This window comes from Anomaloglossus baeobatrachus, chromosome 1 (assembly GCF_048569485.1).
Source record: "Anomaloglossus baeobatrachus isolate aAnoBae1 chromosome 1, aAnoBae1.hap1, whole genome shotgun sequence".
Lineage (NCBI taxonomy): Eukaryota > Metazoa > Chordata > Amphibia > Anura > Aromobatidae > Anomaloglossus > Anomaloglossus baeobatrachus.
The window spans coordinates 96,906,193-96,932,098 of NC_134353.1; the positions used below are offsets into that span (position 1 = coordinate 96,906,193).

The 25,906-nt window shown below is 43.8% G+C and overlaps 1 protein-coding gene across 1 annotated transcript in view; it reads left to right on the forward strand.

Moving 5' to 3' along the window:
• Positions 1-25,906, forward strand: part of LOC142303152 (uncharacterized) — a 225,933-nt gene that overhangs the window by 123,523 nt on the left and 76,504 nt on the right. Inside the window, exons 4-5 of the mRNA XM_075344313.1 lie at positions 11,171-11,384; positions 24,150-24,257. Coding sequence (XP_075200428.1) covers positions 11,171-11,384; positions 24,150-24,257 — 322 coding nt within the window. The remainder of the gene's footprint in view (positions 1-11,170; positions 11,385-24,149; positions 24,258-25,906) is intronic.

Sequence of the window (25,906 nt, forward strand, 5' to 3'; positions counted from 1 at the left end):
TCCCGAGTCTATTGATCTGTCCTAATGCCGATGGTTGCCTCACTCACATACGAGATACCCCATCCCTTGTGGATGAATCTCCCCACCCAATAGACTATGCATAGGAAGCCAGATCCTGACCGTATTCTCTAGACTGTCCTCATGGCTATGTTCCGCTGGCACACATTATTCAGGAAGGGGGAACATGACAGTAGTCCTCTAATTGGCTAATATTTATCAGGGTTGGTTTCACTCAAAGTCTCATGCTCCTCAGTCCTCAGGCGGTAATGGTGGGACATCATCAAAGGTGGGATGCACAGTCGTCTTCTGGTCCACATGCTTAGATATCATCGTCCTGGCACAAAGTATCGGGTAGAAGAGGAAGACAGCCCTCTTCTGGTCTCAGGCAGGTCCGACATCTCTTTGTAGTGGAATGCATGGATCTTTGTCCGAAAGAAAAAGAGTGAGAGAAGAGAGGAAGAGAGAAAGATTGAGAAGAGAGGAAGAGAGAGAAAGATTGAGAAGAGAGAAAGATTGAGGAAAGAGAGAGAGAGAAAGAGAGGAAAAGAGGAGAGAGAGAAAAAGAAAAGAGAAAAATCTAGATCTGGTTGGATCTGGAGGAGAAAACTCAAAAACGTATATTAGGCAAATGTTTAGTTAAACAAACAACAAGCTTAGTTGAAGTATCTGGGGGTACTTCTAAACAGGATTTCATAGGGTCTCAACCTAGTGGTCCCTGCTGGGGTGTGTCTGACACTGAACAATTCAAGGGGAAGACTCTCATGCCCTTGCTTTCTACACTGCCCCATCCTCCCAACCTTCCCTCTGTTCTGTGGCTGGTATGGGGTGTGTAGAATCAGTTCTGTGTCTAAGGCCTGCCATATCTCTTTGGCTGGCAGTGAAAGCAGGTCACTAGCCACTTTCTATGGTCTCCGGGAGCCCACAGCTGCACCCTATCTCAGTCCTCTTCTTCTTCTGAGACTTGCTCTTGTAGGGTCAGGACAACGTTTTCTCAAGACTTTCCATCTTTCCTTTCTTCTTCACATCGGGGTCATTCAAAGAACACAGATTGACTGACTGTTTCTCTGGTAAGTGGTCTTGGGGCTTCGTTGGATGTTCTGTCAGTGAGGGCACTTCTTACTGCTTCCCTTGACTCCTCCAATGTAGTCCTCAACCCTGCTCACCGTGACTCTGTCTGGCAATAGCAAAGCATCCATCCGTTCTTCTATGGCCTCATGGCGGCGTACAGTTCCATTGGCAGTGATCAAGTCTCTTGTCCTCCACAGAGTAGATGCTGGCTGCCATCTTGCAGGCTTCAGCGAGAGCACATACATCTGCTTCTTCACAGACAGGCATGCGGGTAGCGACTGCTCTATCAGCACAGCGTCTTCTGCTACCAGCACCATACCCATGTGGAACCGTCTTCTTGATGCACATCTTGATCCATCCGCAAAGGGGTTAAGTCAGGGTCCAAAGGTGTATCCGTCACTGTATCGAATCCAGAGTTTCCTCAGCTATGCCAGAGTCGACTACCTCTTCCACCAAGGTGTGAGAGGTGGGACACTCCCCCCTTGGAAGAGGGAGAAGTATAGCAGGATTAAGGACCCCACACCGGGAGATGGTGACTTTGTCAGGGAGCAGTGATGTCATACGGGCACTGATCTTCAACTGGTGCTTTAGGTAGGTGTTCAATCTGGCTGAGTAGTGTTCAAAGGGCTGCTGTCCCTTAGATGTCCGGGGCTGCTGTCTTCCTCCATGGCAAACAGGTAGAATGACTTCTGGGCTGGAGATGACGTGATGATACTCTTCAGGTGACTGTGACTGTAACTCATCTGTATGTGGGGTGATCTTGTAAGCTGCTAGATTCATCTCCATACGTCTTGCCATTTGAAGGAGGGTGTCTTGGTCCTTACCAGCTGTAGTTTGCATGTGGGCTCTCGGAGACCTGATACAAAGGACTATACCCAGGTTTGTAAGAAAGAGCAATGGGTGTAACTTGGGGTCAGGAGAACACTGAAATTCTAAAAACTAAGATCCCCTAAAACCCCGGGGAAAGAGAAGAGCACAAGAGTGTTTGGAAACTAGCAAGCAGCACCCCCTGACTACATATACACAACTAGGAAAAAACAGTGGAGCTTATCTACTCTACCTCTCCTGTGCTGACCCTGTAACTGGGGGCCCTGCACTCTCCCTCATCCCGACGGTAGACCTGATGGTGGTCAGGGTCGGGCCTCCAGCGTATCCCTCTCTCCTGTCAGACCCTGCAAACTAAGAAACAAAGGATTACTGGGTGCTGCCAACGAAAAACCCTAATATATGTCAACTCCTGATGATCAATGTCCCCTTGGGACCACATGAACCTCCACCCTCTCTATCAGGGAACTCTTGTGCAAGCTACCGGCAGGATAACATACAAGTGAGAATATCTCAAACCAGGCTAAGCATCAACTGCCATAGGCAGAAAAATATTCACTGTCCACCAGGACTAATAGTGAGCAGTCTATATGGTCTACTAAACTGTATACTAGATACAGCAAAAACAAAACAAACATGCAAAAGTGAAGGGAAAAGGTTTCCACAGGACTATCAGCAATAACCTCTGCTAAGGTTCATTAGTGGGAACACAATGGGGAACAACTGCATATATGACCAAAAACGGAGTGTGTGTTTCAGGTCCCTGTCTCCCCCCTCTGCAGTCCCTGCTATGTCAGCAATAAACAGAGCAGTGGCTTTGGTTGCTGAAACAAAAATGGGGAACTGGGTGTCGGCTGGACTAAAATGGCGTCGAAAGATGAACTATGTAGTGTCTGAGTTAAAACGTCCACTGAAAATAATTACCGATAAGAAACAGCCGCTAAAAGAGGAAGTAGGTGTTGGCCAAAAATGGCGTCTGAAGAGTCCTGGGAGGGAGTGACATGTATTGTGACATCTACATTCAGGAGGTATTCAATCTGTCACTGGGAATACGGATTATATAGAGACCCCTGGGCTGACCCTGTAACTAAGGACCCTGTGCTTGCCCTCATCTCGATGGTAGACCTAATGGTGGTCAGGGCCGAGCCTCCAGCGTATCCTTATCTCCTGTCAGACCCTGATAACTATCCCCATACCATACCCCACCCAGGGCTGAGCAAAACACAGAGTGACAGAAAGAAATCTACATTCAGGACAGAAAATAATGGGGTGGGCTTACGTGGACACAGTGCTCCACAGACAGCACACAAGTCCACCCTATATATCAGCTTATATTTCTAATAATGGGCTTGGACAAGCCATTTTCACAGGCAGGTACAATACACATAGTGTAGTTGCTAGATTCAGAATTATTCATCAATTCTCATCTAATCTCCCCCCTTTGGGAGAATTCTCCATTTCCCTTCTCGACATACGTGTGTCACTTCCAAGTAAACTTCACAGAACTTTATTCACAGAACGAGCTCCCATGAAATAGAAACTAACACTTCTCTCTTTTTTTTTTTCCTCTCCTACGGTGTTCCACACCAGAAACTGTGTACATTATACATAAAACATCTTCCAGTGTCACTTGGGTGATAAGGTAAACGCACCCTCACTGTAAACCTGGCTCCATTACTGGCCAGAAAGAATCCCCAGATTTAATCTGGGTGAGCCCATACAAATCAGTTTTGGTGGTGGGGTGAATCATTGTTAAATCATTGTCATCTTCCTGCCCCCCCTCGGTGTCTTATGTTGCTCCAGCAACAAATAGGCCAGTGGCCTTGGGACTTAAGATGACTGGAAAAGTAAGGAAAGACTTTTTGGCTATCTCCAAAGGGGGGACTGTTATGGACAAGATTATGAGTATATAGGAGTATATGGAGATATCCATAAAGAACAGGATTTAAGATGCTGTTTCAGACTGTGTACCCCACCTAGTTCTGCATTTGGACATAAGACTCAGACAGTCTGGGCTATTCATGTGATTTGTGAATCATGCTGACATTGCTTAATATAAATGAGGAAGCAAGCACATTACAGTAAATTGTATATCACAGAATAAGCTGTTCTACTTTATCCAATAGGAGACGTGTTACGTATTCTTGGCACCTAGCCAATAAGCCCGGTTATATATATTTGTACAACTTCCGGAATAAAGCAGTCTTACTTTCTATTCATATCTGAGCACGTCTCTGGTGTGGGTGAAAGAGAGTGGAATGCATGCTACCACGAGTGACTCATAATTTGGACTGCAGACAGTTTAAGAGGGATGCATGACTGAATGGCATCAACCTAAATTAAGGCCTTATCACAGTTAGGTCCAGAAATATTTGGACTTTCACAGTTTTTTTTGGGTCATTGTCCTGCTGTAAAGTGAAGCACCATCCAATCAACTTTGCTATATTTGATTGAATCTGAGAAGAAAATATTGCTCTGTACTAGTGATGGGTGGACCCGGATTGTAAAAGTCAAAAGTATCAGAGCACTGGCATTGGTCCACAGCTCTCAGGGAACTCTGGGTAATGATCTGCAATTCAGGTAATAAAAAAAATAAAGGAAATATAAAGAAAATAGGGATAAAGTAGGTGCACTGTACCTACTGAGTCTCCGGCGCTGCTGAAACTGCTTCCAGGGCCGCTCATTCTACTTCCATGTCCGCTAATTAACTTCATACATATTCACTGCTTCCCCTGGCCACGGGCAGACCTGGCATCACTGATTAGTTGCAGTCAGATATGCCCTCAGCTTGCGTGACAGCCTGTTGGACTGCTGCAATCAAAGACCCTATCTGCACGTCTTTATCATGGTGTAAAAATATGTAAATATTAAAAAAAGCATAGGGTCCACCCATATTATGATATTCAGCACACCTAAAACTTATGGCTACAGGCTGCAGACCCCAGCCGTGTGCTTATCTTGGCTGTGTATTATTCTGTATCTGAAGCTCACAGCAGCCAGTCATGTTCTATGCCCACCCGCTGTCACTTCAGATGTAGCAAAACTGGAATCGTTATGGGGCCTCATGTGTATTACATCATACCTGGGTGTTTTGAGGCTTCATAAAGGGGTGAAAGAGGGTGGGTTTTTTTCTATTTTATTTCAAATAAAGGATTTTGTGTTTGTGTTTATTTCTTTTCACTAACAGATTAGTAATAGGGGGTCTCATAGATGCCTTCCAGTATTAATCTAGGGCTTAGTGGCAGCTGTGAATTGTTATTAACCCCTTATTACCCCAAATGCCACCTCACCAGGGCAATCGGGATGAGCCAGGTAGGTAAACTTCCAGGATTGTTGCATCTAATGGATGTGACAATCCTGGATGGCTGCAAGCTGCTATTTTTAGGCCTGAGTCCAATAAGCATAGGTCTCCTCAACCTGAGAATACCAGCTCCCAGCTGTCAGTGTTATCATAGCTGGGTATCAAAATTGGGGAGGACTGCACTGCAACCAATCAGAGACATGGGGACTGCTGGTAATATGTATTAAGAATAGTGAGTGGCCCCGGAAGTAGTGTTAGAGCCCCTTGGAAACTTGAAAAGAATAAAGCTTGTGCTCCAATCCCCCTATCCCTTCTACGACCATTTTAAAGCATCAGATTCTGGTCCCCATAGACTTATAGGGGGACTGGCGTAGGGCCAGATATCCAAGATCAATTGCAGGCCCGAACTGGGTTGTTCTTTTTTAACCCACTTGGACCTGCCGATCCAGGGTATCTGCAAGTCCACCCATCACTACTCTGTACACTTCAGAACTCATCCAGCTGCTTCTGTTTCAGTCACATCATCAATAAACACTAGTGACCACCAGGGCCACTGGAATGCATGCACACTCGGCCATCACACTGCCTCCACCATGTTTTACAGAGGATGTAGTGTGCTTTGAATCATGATCCGTTCAGCCTTCCTAATTTTTTCATCTTCCCATCATTTTGGTACAAGTTGATCATAGTTTCATCTGTCCAAAGAATGCTTTCACAGTACTGGGCGAGTTCTTTAGATGATTTATTGGCAAAGACTAATCTAGGCTTTATATTTCTATGACTGATTAATCGTTTGCACCTTGTAGAAAACTCCCTGTATTTGCTGTTATTTGCTTTCATGAAGTCTTCTATTTGTGACTTAGATACTGAAACACCTATTCCTGGAGAGTGTTCTTCCCTTGGATTTATGTTGTGATAGGGTCTTCAGCATGTTAAGGATTCTTCGATTATCCACCACTGTTGTCTATTGTGTACAGCTAGGCATTTTTGATTTCCCAAGCTATTTTTTGCAGAAACTACAATTTCTAACATTTTGGCTATCTTTCTAATTGTTTTCTTCTATTTTCAGCCTAATGATTTCTCTTCTTTTGAGAGCTCCTTTGACTGCATATTGTGTTTTTCCTGCAACAGCTTCCAAATGCAAACGCCTCACCTTGAATCAGCTCCAGACCTTTTACCTGCTTAGTTGTTGATGGATTAATGAGAGAATAGGCCCATCCAGCCCATTAAAGAGCTTTTGAGATAATTGCTGTCATGATTCACCTTTGGTTCTGATTCCTGCAGAGCCACTAAATTTTGTCTATTGTGCTGTTGTTTGTATTCTCCAGGACCTTGCCGGTGAGTGCGGCTTGTTCGGTGCCTCATTCCAGTAATCGCCTTAACTTATCTTTGGGTTGTTTCACCTGGAACGTCGCCAGTGACAGTTCCTGCTCTACAGTGTGCATTTCTGGTTCTTGTGAGTTCATCCTGATCCTCATCCCGTTACCCCGACATCCCCTCCCTGTCCATCATATCTGTGCACCCTGACTCCTTGACCCTCCGCTTGTCTTGTTCCCTCAGTCCCGCTTCCCCCCTTTGTACTGAAGCTCCCCTTCGGCTTCTTACCCCGGCTTGCTCTCTGACTATAGTATTGCTCCCCACCTGTACCTAACATTACCTCCCGACTACTGACTTTAGGCTTCCACGTGACTTCGGCTCCTCTTACCCCTTTGCACTGACGTGATCTCCCGGCTCTGACTCTAGTCGTGTTTGACCATTCTGCTACTTCCCCGTCTAGCTTCCAGTGACATCTATTGGACAGATGCCGCATTACACCTATTAGCTCCACATCTCTCCTGTATACCTGTGGCCCCTGGTGGTAGCATTACATTTGCCCAATTACTTTTGGTGTCTTGAAAAAGAGGCAGCTACATACTAAAGAGCTGTAATTCCTAAACCCTTTCCATATTGGCTATGCATACCCTCAATTTATAGCTGAAAGTCTTCACTTTAAGCCTATATTCATTATATACAGTGGAAAAAATAAGTATTTGATACACTACCGATTTTACAATTTCCCATTGTACAAAGACTGGAGAGATTATATCATAGGTACACTTCAACTGTTGCAGACAGAATAAAAAAAATCCAAAAAATCACATTGTATGATTTTTAAATAACAAATTTGCATCTTACTGCATGAAATAATTATTTAATCACCTGTCAACCAGCAAGAATTACAGCTCTCATAGACCTGATATTTTTTATTTAATAAGCCCTCTTATTCTGTTCTGGGATGAGTTACAAGAAATAGGCAAGCAACTTGGTGAGAAGGCAAAAATTGCTGGTGCAATTATTAGAAAATGGAAGAAACACAAGATGACTGTCAATCTTACTTGGTCTGGGTCTCTGTGCAACATCTCACCTCTTGGGGAAAGGAGTATTCTGAGATAGGTCAGGAATTAGCACAGAACTATACTGGAGGACCTAGTCGATGACCTCAAGAGAGCTGGGACCACAGTCTCAAAGATTACCGTTAGTAACAAACTACACTGTCACGGATTAAAATCCAAGGTTGTTCAGGAAAAAATGGGTGTCATGCTGTACTTATCACCATTCCAGAAGGCAGATGTTTAAAAATCCATGTCTTTTTATTCAAACAGGAGATACAAGTCTATGCATTTCAAGGGTCACAGCCCCCTTCCTCAGGACAAATATCAAATGACAGTTTATCCTGTCATTTGATATTTGTTCTGAGGAAGGATATCCTGTCATTTGATATTTGTCCTGAGGAAGGTTATCCTGTCATTTCATATTTATCCTGAGGAAGAGGGCTGTGACCCTTGAAACGCGTAGACTTGTATCTCCTGTTTGAATAAAAAGATATGGATATTTAAACATCTGCCTTTTGGAATGGTAATAAGCACGGCATGACACCTGGTTTTTCCTGAATAACCTTGCATCTTCAACCTTCGGGGCTGCAGCTGTCTTCACATTGTGACCACGTTATTATAGGAGTTGTGACTTTCACAACCCCTATAGGTGAGTGGTCCTACATTCTTTCTTATTGTTGATTATCAGATAAGACCCTATTGCGCTGTTTTTCCACACTCTTTTTGTAAACGGATTAAAATCCTGCAGGGCACTAAGGTCCTCGTGCTCACTCCAGCAGATTTCCAGACCTCTTTGAAATTCGCCAATGACCATCTGGATAATCCGGAAGAGGCATGGGAGAAGGTCATGTAGTCAGATGAGACCAAAATAGAACTTTTTGGTATCAACTCAACTCACCATGTTTGGAGGAAAAAGAAAAATGAGTATAACCTCAAGCACACAATCTCAACCGTGAACCATGGGGGTCAAAACATCATATTATGGGGTCTCTTTTCTGCAAGTGACAGGATTACTGCACCAAATTAAAGGGAGGATGGATGGGGTCATGTATCGCAAGAGTTTGGCTAACAACCTCCTTCCCTCCATAAGAGCTTTGAAGATGGGCCATGGCTGGGTTTTCCTGCATGACAATAATTTGAAAAAGAAGGCAAGAAACAAAAAACCAGCTCACCTGTCACAGTGCACGGACCATCAACCCAGGAAAACAGAAAAAATGTAGCAAGTCCTGCACTTAAAAAAGACTCTTCCTTTATTACAAAAAGTTTTTTGATAACATTTCCAAAAACAGTCATACAAATATATGAAATACCAGGTTTAGTTGGTCCGGTTTATACATTTCGAGATAAATATCTTAGTCTTAGGTTATGACTAAGGGGCCCATTGCGCACTACGACATCGCAGGTGCAATGTTGGTGGGGTCAAATCGAAAGTGACGCACTTCTGTCGTCGCTCTCGACATTGTAGTGTGTAAAGCATTTTTAATACGATTAACGAGCACAAAAGCGTCGTAATCGTATCATCGGTGTAGCGTCGGTCATTTCCACGAATTGGGAAAGACCGATGTTATGATGTTGTTCCTCGTTCCTGCGGCAGCACACATCGCTGTGTGTGAAGCCGCAGGAGCGAGGAACATCTCCAACCTGCGTCCCGGCCGGCTATGCGGAAGGAAGGAGGTGGGCGGGATGTTTACGTCCCGCTCATCTCTGCCCCTCCGCTTCTATTGGCCACCTGCCGTGTGACGTCGCTATGACGCCGCACGACCCGCCCCCTTAGGAAGGAGGCAGTTTGCTGGCCAGAGCGACGTCACGGGGCAGGTGAGTGCATGTGAAGCTGCCGTAGCGAACATTATCACCATGATATCGCAGCTGCGACAGGGGCAGGGACTATTGCGCTCGGCATCGCAGCATCGGCTTGTGATGTCGTAGTGTGCAAAGGGCCCCTAAGAGATTTCTCTCAAAATGCATAAACTGGACCAACTAGACCTGGTATTTCATGTATGTCTCTGTTTTTGAAAATTGTATTAAAACATTTTTGCAAATAAAGGATGTCTTTTTTAAGTGCTGGACTTGCTACCTTTTTTCAATAATTTGAAACACCCAGCCAGGGCAACTAAGGAGTGGCTATGTATAAAGCGTGGCCTAGCCAGTCTCCGGACTTGACCTCAATAGTAAATCTTTGGAGTGAGCTGAAACTCAATGTTGCTCAGTGACAGCCCCGCAACCTGAAAGATCTGGAGTAGATCTGTATGGAGGAGTGGGCCGAAATCCCTGCTGCACTGTGTGCAAACTTGGTCAAGAACTACAGGAAATGTCTGACCTCTGTAATTTCAAACAAAGGTTTCTACCAAAAATTAAGTTTTGTTTCTTTATTGTATTAAATACTTATTTCATGCAATAAAATGCAAATTGATTATTTAAAAATAATACAAAGTAATTTTTTTGATTTTTTTTTTATTCTTTCTGTCACAGTTAAATTTTACCTACGATAAAAATTAGAGACCTTTCCATTCTTTGTAGGTGGGAATCTTTGCAAAATTGGCAGTGTATCAAGTACTTATTTTCCCCACTGTTACTATATATTGAATATGTCTTGGTAAACAGGTAAAATGCCAAAATATATGTCCCTGTCCAAATGGACATACTTGTATGCAGGTGATGTTCTGATGTTAACCAAAAGTTGACTTATTTTAATTTCCTTTATAGGGGCCCTTCACCTTCATATATGATCAGTCTACATCACTTAATGGTAACTTACTTACAATAACATTTTCTTAGAAAAGTATTTAAAGAAGTTGGCCACATCCCCCTTCCCATTCAATCCAATAGGAGGTAGATGTGCAGTACCAAGCTGCAGCTACTATCAGATGATGGGGCATCTCCGGCGCCCACCAAGAACAGCTGATCAGTAGCGGTGTAGGGAGTTGGACCCCGGCCGATCAGACATTAATGACCTATCCTAAGGATAGGTAATCAATTTTAAAATAGTGTCCAACCTCTTTAACCATTCAAAACAATATTATATGTAGGAAGGACACTCTAGTGTCAGAAGAAATTCACCAAAGTAAAGGGAAAACAAAAAAACAGTATAAATATATGGTGTACTGGTCGAAACACAAAGTATGACCTCAACACTAACAGCATCTCTCTGTGCATATTCTATGGCAAGCCGTCCAAAGTTTAGGATATTCCTTACAGTGCAGTTTTATTTTCAGCAGAATTTAGTTGGTTTCTAATTTAATCACATTATTTTGCTATCCTTTCCACTCAAGAGATGAAAATTCTTATATTTACACAGTAGCATCAATCTCTGGCATGAAATGCTGAGGAAGAAGATGCACAGATTCAGGACCTCTACTTCTATTCTATTATATAAATAGCACTTTTACATTTCCCCGGTGAATAGTAAATGGCTCATTTATCCCCTAAATATAGCCAGAGGCAAGGTTCCTCAAATGACGTACTATCATACACCAAGTGGGAATCAAAACCTAATTTCAGTTTAAAACGGAATTGGTGGCAAATGGGCTGTACCAAAGCGTGGCCGGACCTAGTCTCACTGCAATTTTTTCCTTATGCCTTTGTGAAAAAAAAAAACCTTTAACAGCTGGAATTCAAGAAAATGAGAAAGTAAAAACCTTCAATGTGCCAGTTGTAGGACATCGAATTCTATCTACACAAAATGACTTTGTTGCAGAGCACGATGATGGACATTGGTCTGAATTGTTCAGCAAAAGGTCACCACGAGAGAGAACTGGGTTCTTTCTGACTGAATCGAATACAAATGAACAGAGACGTTACGAGATAGCAAGAAATCAACAGTAAGCTGTCAGTGGGCTATGTAACCACTTGACATGAGCAGAAACACTTGGCCTTTCTCATCTAGTGCACTGTAAATTTTGTCGTAGCAGTAGTCAAAGGAAAAGTCTTCTATGTTTAGAAAGAAGAAATTGATCCGGTGAATGTGACAGGTTTACCTTTCATGGTCAAAGAGATTTGTCTTCTGCGTTGTCTGTTGAATAATAGATTTCAATGATGTTTTTTTTTTATTTCCCCCGAAAATAAAAAAAAAAATTTCTTTTCTGAAAAGTTATCATTGATTCAGCCATGTCAATTTTGGTGAAAATGAACATGGCAGCCAATACAACTGAAATTCTCTGTTCTACTTTTCTAAAGTCAAATCAAGATGATGGCGACCATTGGTCTCATGTCCACATATAAACTTACCTGTGCCACCACTCATGTGGCCAAATCAAGATGATGGCAGCCTTTGGTCCCATGTCCACATACTGTATAAACCCCCCCTCTGCACACTTCTTATCACAGCCCCCGAGGAAGATTGTAAAACGCGCGTAGGGGCGTGTTCCCACCCCCCAGTGTACCCAGTATGGGTAAGTTGAACCAGCCATTTGAATCTATCTGTGGCAGTTTGGTCCCTGTTAAAGATCGCTCTATTATTATTTTTTTGTTCATCGGATTTATTGAGCTGATTCTTCAGGACCTCAGGCACCATCTTGTGTTTATTTGGTATTAGGCTATGTGCGCACTAGAAAAGTGATTTTTCTCAAGAAAATTTCTTGAGAAACTTCTGGGAGTTGAAGATTACCGCACCTGCGTTAAAGAAACGCACCAAATCCGAATGCGTTTTTGCCGCGGGTTTTCCGCAGGTTGGTCCCTGCATTTTTTTCTACTGCAATAAATAATATAGATAATAGATAATCAATAGACAGATAATGGATAGAGGGAAAGATGGATAGATGAATAGATAGATAGATAGATAGATGAGAAAGACCTATATAATGTCCCACCTCCCTGCATATTCTAACCTGGCACCCTTTAGTGACTTTCATGTGGCACTAAAGGGTGCCTATCCTTGTATTTAGCCATAAAATAAAGAAATAATTAAAAAAAAAAAACACGTGAGGTCCCCCCATCTTTTGTAGCCAGCTAGGGTAAAGCAGACGGCTACAGCCTGCAGACCACCGCTGGCAGCTTCACCTTGGCTGGTAATCCAAAACAGAGGGCACCTCACGCTGTTATTTTACATTAAATAAATAATTTAAAACAAAAAACATGGAGTGCCCCCCAAATTGGATCACCAGTCAAGGTGGACAGCTGTGGTCTGATATTCTCAGACTAGGGAGGTCCACTGTTATTGGACACTCCCCAGTCTAAAAATAGCAGGCCGCAGCCGCCCCAGAAGTGGCGCATCCATTACACGTGCCAATCCTGGCGCTTCGCCCCAACTCATCCCGTTGCCCTGGTGCGTTGGCAAACGAGGTAATATATGGGGTTGATGCCAGATGTGTAATGTCACCTGGCATCAAGCCCTGGGGTTCGTGATGTCACGCATCTATCAGATACCCGACATCACCAACCCAGTCAGTAAAGCCCGCTACACACGCTTCAATATATCTCACAATCCGTCGTTGGGGTCAAGTTGTAAGTGACGCACATCCGGCATCGTTTGTGTGGTATCTGCGTGTGACATCTACGTGCGATCAGGATTGAACGCGAAACCGTTGATCGCAAACACATCGTATCTTTGTCTAGAGTTGAGCGTTTTGTTGCACGAACCTAGTCAATTGTAATGTGTGACATCCCTCATACGATTTTGGTGTCTGTGGCTATGTGCGCAGGTGTGCGGTCTGCACCGCAGCTTAAAAAAGGTCCGCTTCAGAGCGCAGCTGAAAAGCTGCGTTCTGAAGCGCCTCACAATGTCTGTCATTCACTAATCTGTGTCAGTAGGTCACTATCTCTGTCCCTCACTCTCTGTCCATGTCAGTCTATCCCCCTCTCTCATACTCACCGATCCCCGAACCCCGGCGCTGCAAGGCGTTCACACTGCTCCGGCGGCTTTTACTGTTTTGAAAAAGCCGGCCGCCCATTAAACAATCTCGTATTCCCTGCTATCCCCGCCCACCGGCGCCTATGATTGGTTACAGTGAGACACGCCCCCACGCTGAGTGACAGGTGTCTCACTGCACCCAATCACAGCAGCCGGTGGGCGTGTCTATACTGTGTAGTGAAATAAATAATTAAATAATTTAAAAAAACGGCGTGCGGTCCCCCCCAATTTTAAAACCAGCCAGATAAAGCCATACGGCTGAAGGCTGGTATTCTCAGGATGGGGTGCTCCACGTTATGGGGAGCCCCCCAGGCCTAACAATATCAGCCAGCAGCCGCCCAGAATTGCCGCATACATTAGATGTGACAGTTCTGGGACTGTACCTGGCTCTTCCCGATTTGCCCTGGTGCGTTGGCAAATCGGGGTAATAAGGAGTTATTGGCAGCCCATAGCTGCCAATAAGTCCTAGATTAATCATGTCAGGCGTCTATGACACCTTCCATGATTAATCTGTAAATTACAGTAAATAAACACACACAGCTGAAAAAATCATTTATTAGAAATAAAAAACACAAACATATACCCTGGTTAACCACTTTAATCAGCCCCAAAAAGCTCTCCATGTCCGGCGGAATCCAGGATGCTCCAGCGTCGCTTCCAGCGCTGCTGCATGGAGGTGACAGGAGCTGCAGAATACACCGCCGCTCCGGTCAGCTTCACACAGCAACTGAAGACAGCCGCGCGATCAGCTGAGCTGTCACTGAGGTTACCCGCTGTCACTGGATCCAGCGGTGGCCGCGGGTAACCTCAGTGACAGCTCAGCTGATCGCGCTACTCACCTCAGTGAGTAGCGCGATCAGTTGAGCTGTCACTGAGGTTACCCACGGCCACCGCTGCATCCACCGCTGGATCCAGTGACAGCGGGTAACCTCAGTGACAGCTCAGCTGATCACGGGGCTGTCTTCAGTTGCTGTGTGAAGCTGACCGGAGCGGCGGTGTATTCTGCGGCTCCTGTCACCTCCATGCAGCAGCGCTGGAAGCGACGCTGGACAATCCTGGATTACGCCAGACATGGAGGGCTTTTTTGGGCTGATTAAAGTGGTTAACCAGGGTATATGTTTGTGTTTTTTATTTCTAATAAAGGATTTTTTCGGGTGTGTGTGTTTATTTACTGTAATTTACAGATTAATCATGGAAGGTGTCTCATAGACGCCTGACATGATTAATCTAGGATTTATTGGCAGCTATGGGCTGCCAATAACTCCTAATTACCCCGATTTGCCAACACACCAGGGCAAATCGGGAAGAGCCGGGTACAGTCCCAGAACTGTCGCATCTAATGTATGCGGCAATTCTGGGCGGCTGCTGACTGATATTGTTAGGCTGGGGGGCTCCCCATAACGTGGAGCTCCTCATCCTGAGAATACCAGCCTTCAGCCGTATGGCTTTATCTGGCTGGTTTTAAAATTGGGGGGGACCGCACGCCGTTTTTTTTAATTATTTAATTATTTATTTCACTACACAGTATAGACACGCCCACTGGCTGCTGTGATTGGGTACAGTGTAACACCTGTCACTCAGCGTGGGGGCGTGTCTCACTGTAACCAATCATAGGCGCCGGTGGGCGGGGAAAGCAGGGAATACAAGATTGTTTAATGGGCGGCCGGCTTTTTCAAAATAGTAAAAGCCGCCGGAGCAGTGTGAATGCAGTGCAGCGCCGGAGATCGGGGATCGGTGAGTATATGAGAGAGGGCTGCTCAATTCAGTTACTCAGGAGTTTAGCGGTCACCGGTGAGTCCTTCACAGGTGACCGCTAATCGGGACGCGACAAAGACTGAGCCGCAGCATGACAATGAAGTCGGGTGAGGTTCACCCGAGTTCATTCTGACAGTGCGGCTCTGTCTGTGTCTGCTGTCATCTGCCATTCACCGCTGCTACATGGCTGTCTGTGTCTGCTGTCAGCGGCCATGTAGCAGAGCTGAATGGCAGATGACAGTAAAAACGCATCCCTACACATTACACACGCTTGGCAAGTCAATAAATAAAAAAAAAAAAGGTGCCCAATGCATACGTCACAGAACACATGATCTAAAGGATCGCACATAAAATTGATCAATTTAACATAGACTACTAATGCTCGTGTGACAGCAAATGAACGACCTATGTGCAATCTCATAAGATCCCGTATGCAACCTGGGCGTGTCACATCGCATATGCGATTGTACAACTAATTGCAACGTGTAAAGCAGGCTTAAGAAATAAAAAATAGACAACAAAAAAAGTTTTATTTGAAAAAACATTCCCCACATAGCCTCTTTCACCAATTTATTGAAAAGAACAATCAATTCCAAGTCCGGCGTAATCCAATAAGAGGGGGGCGTCCCATGGCGATCCATACCATAGTAACTGTCCCAGTCAATGAAGAACAGAATGTTCCCCATTGGCTGGGAGAGTAATGCAGTGACCTGAGCTAACATCAATAGCCCAGGTCACTGCAGGGGATGACGAGCGCTGCTGTCAGGAGGATAGATGAGATCATTACCTGCTGTGATGATCTCCTGCAGTCCTGCCATCAGCGCGCTGTCACTGCCTTCTATGCCCGCTGCGTTGTCAGCAGTATCGCGAGAGCCCGTGACGTCACCGCTAGTGACAGTCTCGGGCCGCTCGCGAGACGGGCATAGACAGCAGTGACCGCGGTGACGTCAGGAGGCAGGAGATCGTCACAGCAGGTAATGATCTCATCTCACCTCCTGACAGCAGCGCTTGGCATCCCCGCGGCTGCACGCACTGCTGAGTGTCAGTGTCTGCCTGCGCTGCAGCGTGACAAGCTGCTGACACTGCGGGCAGACACTGACACTGCATGGCTGGCAGCGGCGGGGCTGGAGCGGGACACAGACTGCAAGGGCACCCGCCGGACGTCACACGGAAGCGCTTCTGTGCGGCGTCCAGGGAGTGTGACGTCTGTGTTTACTCTGCTCCGCCTCCTCTTCCTGGCATAATGACATCTCTCCCTGCAAAACCGCAGGAAGCGATGAGCATTACCGCAGGTAAATCGCGGCTATACCGGGGGTATACCGCACATCATTTGCTACCTACGGTATACCCCCGGAATTTCGCGATTACATTACAGTGAATGGAGTGAAATTCCGGGGTATTCCGCAGGTACCTGCGGAAAATAATGGACATGATCATTTTCTCAAGAAAGTTTCTTGAGAAAATTTTCTCAAGAAATTTTCTTAAGAAAAATCCGCAGTGTGTGCACAGCTATTTTTTGTTCCCATAGGTTTTGCTGGGAAATGTCTGCAGAAAGATTTCAAACCTTTCTCAAGAAATTTCCGCGGGTAAATCCGTGGGTAAAATGGCCCAGTGCGCACAGGGCCTTACTGTTAGCTTTAATGATGTGCATGGCGCGAGAATCATATATATCTGTAATATTATGCATGATTTTTGTCTTAAGACGGCTTTACACGCAATGATATCTCTAACGATATGTCGTCGTGGTCACGGAATTCGTGACGCACATCAGGCGTCGTTAGCGACGACATTGTGTGTGACACCTATGAGCGAGTGTTAACAATCAAAAATACTCACCTAATCAATGATCGTTGACACGTCATTCATTTTCAAAAAATCATTGCTGGTGCAGGACGCAAGTTGTTCATCGTTCCTGAGGCAGCACACTTTGCTATGTTTGACACCCCGGGAACGATGAACAGCAGCGTACCTGCGTCCTCCGGAAATGAGGTGAGTGAGTTATTAATGCGGCTGGTCTCCGCCCCTCCGCTTCTATTGGCGGGCCGCTGTGTGACGTTGCTGTGACGGCACACTGACCTCCCTCTTAAAAAAGAGGTTGTTCACCGCCCACAGCGAAGTCGTTAGGAAGGTAAGTACGTGTCACGCGTCCTAGCGATATTGTGCGCCACAGGCAGCGATTTGCCCGTGACGTACAAACGACGGGGGCGTGTGCTTTCACAAGCGACATCGCTAGCGATGTTGCTGTGTGTAAAGCAGCCTTTACATGGCCTGTATTCTACCCCTGGGTTCACTGATTGATGGTGGATCTCTCTGGAACTCTTAGGGGTACTTTGCACACTACGACATCGCAGGTGCGATGTCGGTGGGGTCAAATTGAAAGTGACGCACATCCGGCATCGCAGGCGACATCGTAGTGTGTAAAGCCTAGATGATACGATTAACGAGCGCAAAAGCGTCGTAATCGTATCATCGGTGTAGCTTTGGCGTAATCCATAATTACGCTGACGCGATGGTCCGATGTTGTTCCTCGCTCCAGCAGCAGCACACATCGCTGTGTGTGAAGCCGCAGGAGCGAGAAACATCTCCTATCGGCGTCACCGTGGCTCCCGTAGGATATGCAGAAGGGAGAAGGTGGGCGGGATGTTTACATCCCGCTCATCTCCGCCCTTCCGCTCCTATTGGCCGCCTGCCGTGTGACGTCGCAGTGACGCTGTACAACCCGCCTCCTTAATAAGGAGGCGGGTCGCCGGCCAGAGCGACATCCCAGGACAGGTGAGTCCATGTGAAGCTGCCGTAGCGATAATGTTCGCTATGGTATCTATCACAAGGATATTGCAGCTGCGACGGGGGCGGGGACTATCGCGCTCGGCATCGCAGCATCGGCTTGCGATGTCGCAGCGTGCAAAGTACCCCTTATACTCACCTATGTCTTCATTGTAACTGTATGTTTATTGTGTTGTTATTTTATCCTTCTTATAAAATTTTGTAATCAATAAAGGTTTTTCTACTTTTTAGTAAAGAGGATTTTTGTGGATTGTTCTTTTCACTCTATATGGGCTGTATTGTTCTCCCTTTTCTCTTTGTGTGGTATTCAATAAAATTTGGGAGTAGCCAGTGCTACTTATTCATTCTTAATATGGCCCCTTGGGTTGTCCATGTTCGTGTCTCATATTTCGGAAGGTCATAGGCACAACGTTTGTCCTTTTACGCAGAGATGTGAGAAATTTATCACTACATAACATGAAATATTTACTACTTGTAAAAGAAATTTGGGTGACCTCTCTTTGAAAGCTTTAATGACAACCATCAAGGTTTTCACCCAACCTTTTTGGAAATAGAGGACTCTAAATCAAAATATTTTGGCAGTGGCAAAACCCCCACTCATTTGCGGCCCACATCCCAACTACTGTAAGTGGCACCAATAGCATAAACAACTCCCTTTATAGCATCACAAATTGTTTGTGTTTTTTCAAAGCTAGTCCACTTGCTCTACATCAAGAGGAAAACTAAGGAAGGAAACATTTGTACCTAGATTTGTCCTTCAGATAAGACTTGGATTGTTATATTATGATTGAAAAAACCCTTTATGCAAAAAGTTTTATAAAATGACATAATAAAGATTTAAAGGGGTTTTCCAGTCGCTAAGATCCTCTCCAAATATGCAGTAGGTGTTATATTAATAATATTAGCAAATATCTCCAATACAAAGTTTCAATCAATGGAGTAGAAGAAGCAGGTTAAAAAGCTGCGCTGCTGGACAAACTTGGGAGAGTTATCAGTAAGATCAGATTTTATTGTTCATAGATCTACACGTTTCGGAGCTAGCATGCTCCTTCTTCAGGAACCAACAATAGCAATGTACCTCTTGAGGTTGTCCAGTAGCGTGGCATTTTAACCTCTTTCTTCTACTCAATTGTTCGACACTTCATCTCGAGCAGCAGTCATTTTTTTTATTCTATCAAGCGCACTACAATAGTTGTGACTTGCACAACTTACCCAGGTGAGTGATTCCCTGCATCTCCTTATACTGGTCTCACCAGGATAAGATGCTAGGTTTGCACCTTTTTGTTTTTTCAGTTTCATCATTCCAATTAGAAATTTAGTATAGTTCTTCTGATCAGCTATGTCTCTTACCTCATGTGCAGGGCATTGCAGTAGCTTAGCTATCCATGGTTATGACCACAAGCAACTAACTGACACTAAATGAGTGGGTTCCTAAGCTTTAATGCCCTGCACATGAGGTAAGAGACATGGCCTTATCAGGATAACTATACTACATTTCTAATTGGAGGTTTTTGCTAATATTATTATTATACCTACTCCATATTGGGATAGGATCTTGGAGATGGGAATACCGCTGTAATCGATAAATCTAATGAATCGTAGATTAAAATAACTGTCAGTCACATGGAAGTGAACAGAGTGGTGCTCACACCGATGTTCAACTGCTCACATGAGGGACTTTGGAATGCAGGTTTTGGGCTTGGTGTGGGTTTTAGTGGTTGAACCCCTATGACTTAAAGTTAATAGGATTCACAGGACTCGGTCAGTAATTAGTGACCATCACACAGGAGTCCTAAGGACCACCACCTACAACTATATATGGTTCTTTTTTTTATTAGCTAGTGAGATGTCAAATGTGAATTATGAGGTTGAGCCAAGCTGGCTAAGAGCCAAGTATGCTGGGAGGCATTTTTAAGCACTTTTAGGGTTACCGTCTAATGGCCAACAGATTACTGACCAGGTTGATGGACCAGGTCTTGCGAATCGATTTACTGACCAGGTTGATGGACAAGGTCCTGTGAATCGATTTTCACGAAATTTTCAGAAAAGATATTTCCATTATGAATTATTTTGAGTAAAGCTCCTTTAATTTTTTGGAATATTTGCCAATAGTCTTTTAGTGAGAAGCTTGTTAGCCCGATACAACATTTTTCCTCTAATTGGATATCACAATTGATTAAAAAGTTAAAATGATTTATTGTTTAGTTCAAGCCTATGGTCTGGCTTTACATCGAGACAGACAAAAGCCTCTTTAGTGGTTGCCCAAGAAAGATCAGCCTATTGCAAATACTACGCAATAGGTTTAGTGAACCTAATTATCTCTGTGGGAGTAATCAATCCTTCTAGGATTTTACCAGTTTTTGACAAATGATGCAAATATACTTATTATGGGTTAGAGGCACATCAATGCGGATGTTTCCCATTCCCCAGTATAAGTCTCAGCAGAGTGATTCCATCTAACGCGAAGAAGCATCTGGAGCGCTGAAGGCTACTCTTGAATTAAAGATACTCATCTTACATTTAAATTAATTTATTTCCCTTCGCTACTGCTGTCATGAATTAGAAATCAATTCTTAAGGATTGGGATTTAGTCTTTGCTGGAATCATATGGATAATACTGCAATTAATGTCAGCATGGCTTAAAAATTGACAAGAATGATTATTCCACTGGGAAAATCCCATTTAACTATTCTCATAGGATAATATGTGCATATCAAATCAGACCGCTTACTAGTGTTTGTGTATGAAATTATGCACTATGATGGTTGAAAACATTGGCTTGCATGTATAAAAAATTGCAAAATAGCTAAGATCTGAATAGGATGTACAGTGTTTGGTTATAATTTTCTTTATTAAATATTCAAATCACTTAAGAAAGATAATAATAATGTGGCAAAATACGTTTTCACTCCAAGCTTCTTATTGGAAAATTGCAATACACCTGCAGAAGAGGAAACAAAAAAGCACCTAACTTTCCTGTTTTCTAATAGACCGCCATTTTTTCCACATTTTAATTGGTGTCCATATGGACCACTTTTCCGTATACAATTCTCATTAAATCAATAATATCCTTTGCTAATTTTATCCACTCTTTCTTAGTGCAAAATATTCCAATGAAGATGAGATGACTCAGTCAATGCTGTGATCAAGTATAATCAAGAATCACCATATTCTTCTGAATTTTTTTTAATTTTTTTCAAATATAGAAATTGTACCACAATCAACAGAACCGGAATGGTCCGTTCCTTAAAATGAAAATACCAATAAAGTAAAAACTGACAAAAACGGAAGTGCGGTGAAACGCGCGTCGAGGTGGGGTAGCTAACTGGAGGCTTGGATGGACACATATGGCTACAGGTACAGTTGTACTGTTGCAATAGTCTTTATTATGGGGCACATGTGTTAGTTACCAGACTATTTAAGAGAAATTTATATCCACACTTGCTAGTCACTCCATCTATAGGGCAATGTTACTGCACTTTAACTAGTTTTAGATCTGAGTATGACCCTATTGATGTGATACTATTGTTGTAAGCTATACTGTTTTTTACTTAAGGCCATGTGAATACTTGTGTCCCTATACAATTTTCCCTGTCTACCCTTATGTAGTGCAAACGTTTCTCCTTATCTCTCCTTGTGAACTCCTATGCATAAAGTGTTTTAATGTATTTTTCTACAAATTCAATAAATTATTATATATGCACAATTTGTTTGTGGCCCTAAAAGTTTTTTAGTTTGTGTAAAGTAAAAACCAGTGTTGGAGCCAAACAGTGCTCCAACACTCTTTTTTTGGTGTATCTTATACTTAGGAATTGACCATTCCAATCCCATGACATGTTGATGGTGTTACGCCTTCTATTTTAAAAAAAAATGAAAAAGACACTAACCAAATAGTTGCTGGATATACTAGAATGCACAACTCTAACCTTACAGCGATTTATTTTAGCCATTAGTTTCTTCCCTCAGCACGTTATATAGAAATGCTTCTCAATCTGACAATACGCCTATATTTCCCCTATTAGAGAACAAGGGATGGGTATTTCCCTAGATCAAATTGTTTCAAGTATTATGCCCCTGACCTTTACAACTACTTGTCTTTCCCACAAATACAGTCTTTTTGGACAAAGATACATGCTTTTGTATAAAATCACTTGACCAATTTCGCCCCTTTGGTCCTATTTAGGCCATTTTCTGATATCTGGATTAGAGATGGGCAAACCTTTGGAAGTTCGGTTTGGAGGGCACAGTCAAACCTTAGATAAGGTTCGGTTTGTGAATCTGACTTGACTCAAACCTCAATGGAAATGAGTAATTGCGCAGTTCATTTCTCCAGCCACATGTAGCCAGCCATAAGCAGAACACTTCTGGGGGAAGGTGGACGGGGTTCTTCACATTTTTTTTTTGTGTGTGCATATGACATCTGATGGGATCACCGGTCATTAAACGACTACTGATCAGTTTCATATAACTAACCGATAGACAGTCATTTAAAGGCGGTGATTGTTCAGTATAAATGCACTTTAGATCCAGGTACCTTATTGGTGACTTCTTCTCTGATTAGTTTTGTCTCACCTCATTGTTCTTCATCTGGTCCAGATGCCATGATGGCTTTTCACATCCACGGCTCATCTCCGCAGACTTCCATCTTCTCTGGTCTTCTTCAGCACATCCCAATGCGATGACCTAAAAAATAGTTTTTATAATTACACCCAAATAAAAAATATACGCACATGCTGTGCAGTAAATAACCCATATACTGTGCACCTGAAAAAAATATTTGCCCCATTATGCTCCCTGCCTAAAAAGTGACCCCCACACCGTCCCCCTCATATACTGACCACTACACTATCCCTCCACCATGAATTATGGCTGCCACACTGTCTTTTCTTATGAAAAATATCAATCAAACCATCCCCCCTTCATAACCATGGCCTATATGATGTCCTTACAACATAATGTACCTGTGATATGAACAATGGCCTCCACAGTCCACATAGTCTGTGCCCCTCACCACACTGCCCCCTTCCCATACTGTGTGCTCCCTTTCCTGCCACCTGTACAGCCTCTATAATGTGCCCACTTGTATACTGCTCTCCTCACACTGTCCTTACTGCCTCCCATAATGCATGATCACTCTGTATATTGAGTGAACACCCCTATTTCCCCTCCCCCACTTTACTGTAAAAGTTCTTCGCATCTTCAGCTCCACGGTGGAGCACATATCTTATCCCTCATCTTCACCTCCTTTGTGGTGCTCTCTCTCACACACGTTGCATCCCCATATCTCACACACTGCATTCCTATTTCTCACACACCCTGCACCACACATATCCCACACACACTACAACCTAATATCCCTCAAACCTTACAATCCAATATCCTCTGAAGACCTTGCACCCCAATATCCCACACACCCTGCACCTCCATATCCCTAACACCTTACACTCTCATATTCCCTACAGAGCCTGCACCACCACACCCCACACCCTGACCCCTGTCTTACATATCATGCCCCCATCTCACACACTGCCCCCCCATATACCACGCACCCTTCACCCCCTTACACTTCTCTCAAACACGCCTCTGTCACAGTCTGCACTCCCATATGCCACTCACCCTGCACTCCCCATGTCCCCCTGTTCTCTCATTATCTGTCACACATCTCCATATCTCCTACAGCTACTCCTTCACTGCCTGCTGCACTTATTAAAAAGGAAAATTCTGTATCTACTCCCATTTAGGTCACATGTGCATGACATCATCGCAGGTCCTTTACCAATAGCAGGTATTGTCTTCCGTCTGGGCAGGAGCTAATTAATTCTCCTCTGCCCCTGCAGCGCTCGTACAGCGAATTGCTCCAATTAAGCCCTGAGTAGCAATCACTCCGGGTGGGCCCCTCTAGGTCTGGGGTAGCTATGCTACTGTGCAGTAGTGCGGTGAGGTCGCAGGGTGATGATCTCATCACACTGCTGCACGCAGAGCCCTGCTCTGCCCCACTGACCCTGCCTCCAGCACTCGTGGCTAATTTGCATGCGATGCAAATTAGCAATGTGTAATGGCATAAGCGACACTGCCAGGCCCCTATGCTGTTGCTGTGACTGGAGCCGGTGAAGAGGGGGGCCCCTAGGCCCAGGCTTAATAAATCTGAGTAATTACCCCAGACCTGTAATGCCCTGATGGCTGTCCTTGTTGTGACCAGTGGTGGACTCATTATCGATAGTGCGGCGTCTGATGCTGGTTGGAGGGAACGGGATCCAGAGAATTCGGATGAAACTCCAGATGAGCAGCTTCAAGCAGCTTCAAGCAGGTACCACCTTCACACCCACTCCATACACCTCTCTGCCCCCTGTGTCTGTAGCATACCGGGGCGGGTTGAGGACTATAACCCGACTACCGCCCCTGGCTAAAGGCTGCTTTACAATATCGCTAGCGATCTCGTTAGTGATGTGACACACCCAGGTCATTGTTACGATTTGCCGAGATCGCTCATAGGTCGTTTTGTAGCGGTCACAGGTACACATCTCACAAACGACGCTACATTGGTCAGCGATATATTGTTTGACCAAGGCGGACGAGTGGATGTTGTTCGTCGTTGGCAGGGTGTCAAACATAGCAATATGTCTGCTGCGTTCCAAACGACGAACAATATTTTGAATCTGAATGACGTGTCAACGATCAACGATTTTCACCCTATTTGCGATCGTTCGGAGTCGCACATAGGTGTCACACGCAACGACATCGCTAACGATGACGGAAGAGCGTCATGAAAACCGTGACTCCAACGACATATCGTCAGATAAATCATAGCGTGTAAAGCGGCCTTAAGTTACACATCCACTTACAGCATTCTGCAACTTATTTTCTCAACTCGAATTTGGATGACAAAAACAAATGGTGATCTGCTTTATCTCATTGAGTTACATTGGTCCAAGTGCAATGTGAGATTTTCATACATTCATGTGAGTGAAGCCTTAATTAACTGCATACACTGTGAAGTACTTAAGATCTAAAGTAGCGATTTGTCAAAGTATATTGTGGTTTCTAATCTGACCCAAGATTTGAGCATTAAAAAAACACTAGGGCTTTTAGCTTTTCATACATATTGATACAAATGCTCTTTTCCTTAAACACTGCCCCCTATGCTTGAATTTTGTTGAAAATGTTTATTTAATTTGTTTTACATTCAAGACTGGATAGTATATAATATAATACATAATAAATGACTGCAGCCTTCTACATTCTCTAAAGTCTTTATCCTTAATTTTCGATGTTTATTTATAAAACAGAAACAGGGGCGGGGGGCTTACAAAGCTCATAGTATTTTCCATACATTCCATTATAAAATATCTATTATTCCATGGCCTTGGCATTGCTGTGTGCAATAAAATATAGACATGCAATTTGTTATATAGTAAATCACATTCTACAGAATGGATCAATACTAATAATTTTGAATGTAAAAGACTTCCTTTCTTTCTTATTTTCAAAGCAAAATGTTTCTTAAACCCTTCAGCCCCAGGGCGTTTTCCGGTTTTCCGTTTGTTTTATTTTTGTTCCCCTTCTTCCGAGAGCCGTAACTTTTTTATGTTTCTGTCGATCTTGTCATATGAGGGCTTGTTTTTTGCAGAACAAGTTGTACTTTTAAATGAAACCATAAGTTTTACCATATAGTGTACTGGAAAAAAGCAAAAAATTTTCAAGTGTGGAAAAACTGCAAAAAAAAGTGTGATCGCACAATAGTTTTTGGGATATTTTATTCACCGTGTTCACTATATGGTAAAACTGATATGTGGGTATGATGCCTGAGGACGGTGCGAGTTTGTAGACACCAAACGTGTATAGGCTTACTTGTATCTAAGAAGTTAAAAAAAAACCATAAATTTGTCCAATAAAAGTGGTGCACATTTTGCGCCATTTTCCAAAACCAGTAGCGTTCTCATTTTTCAGGATCTATGG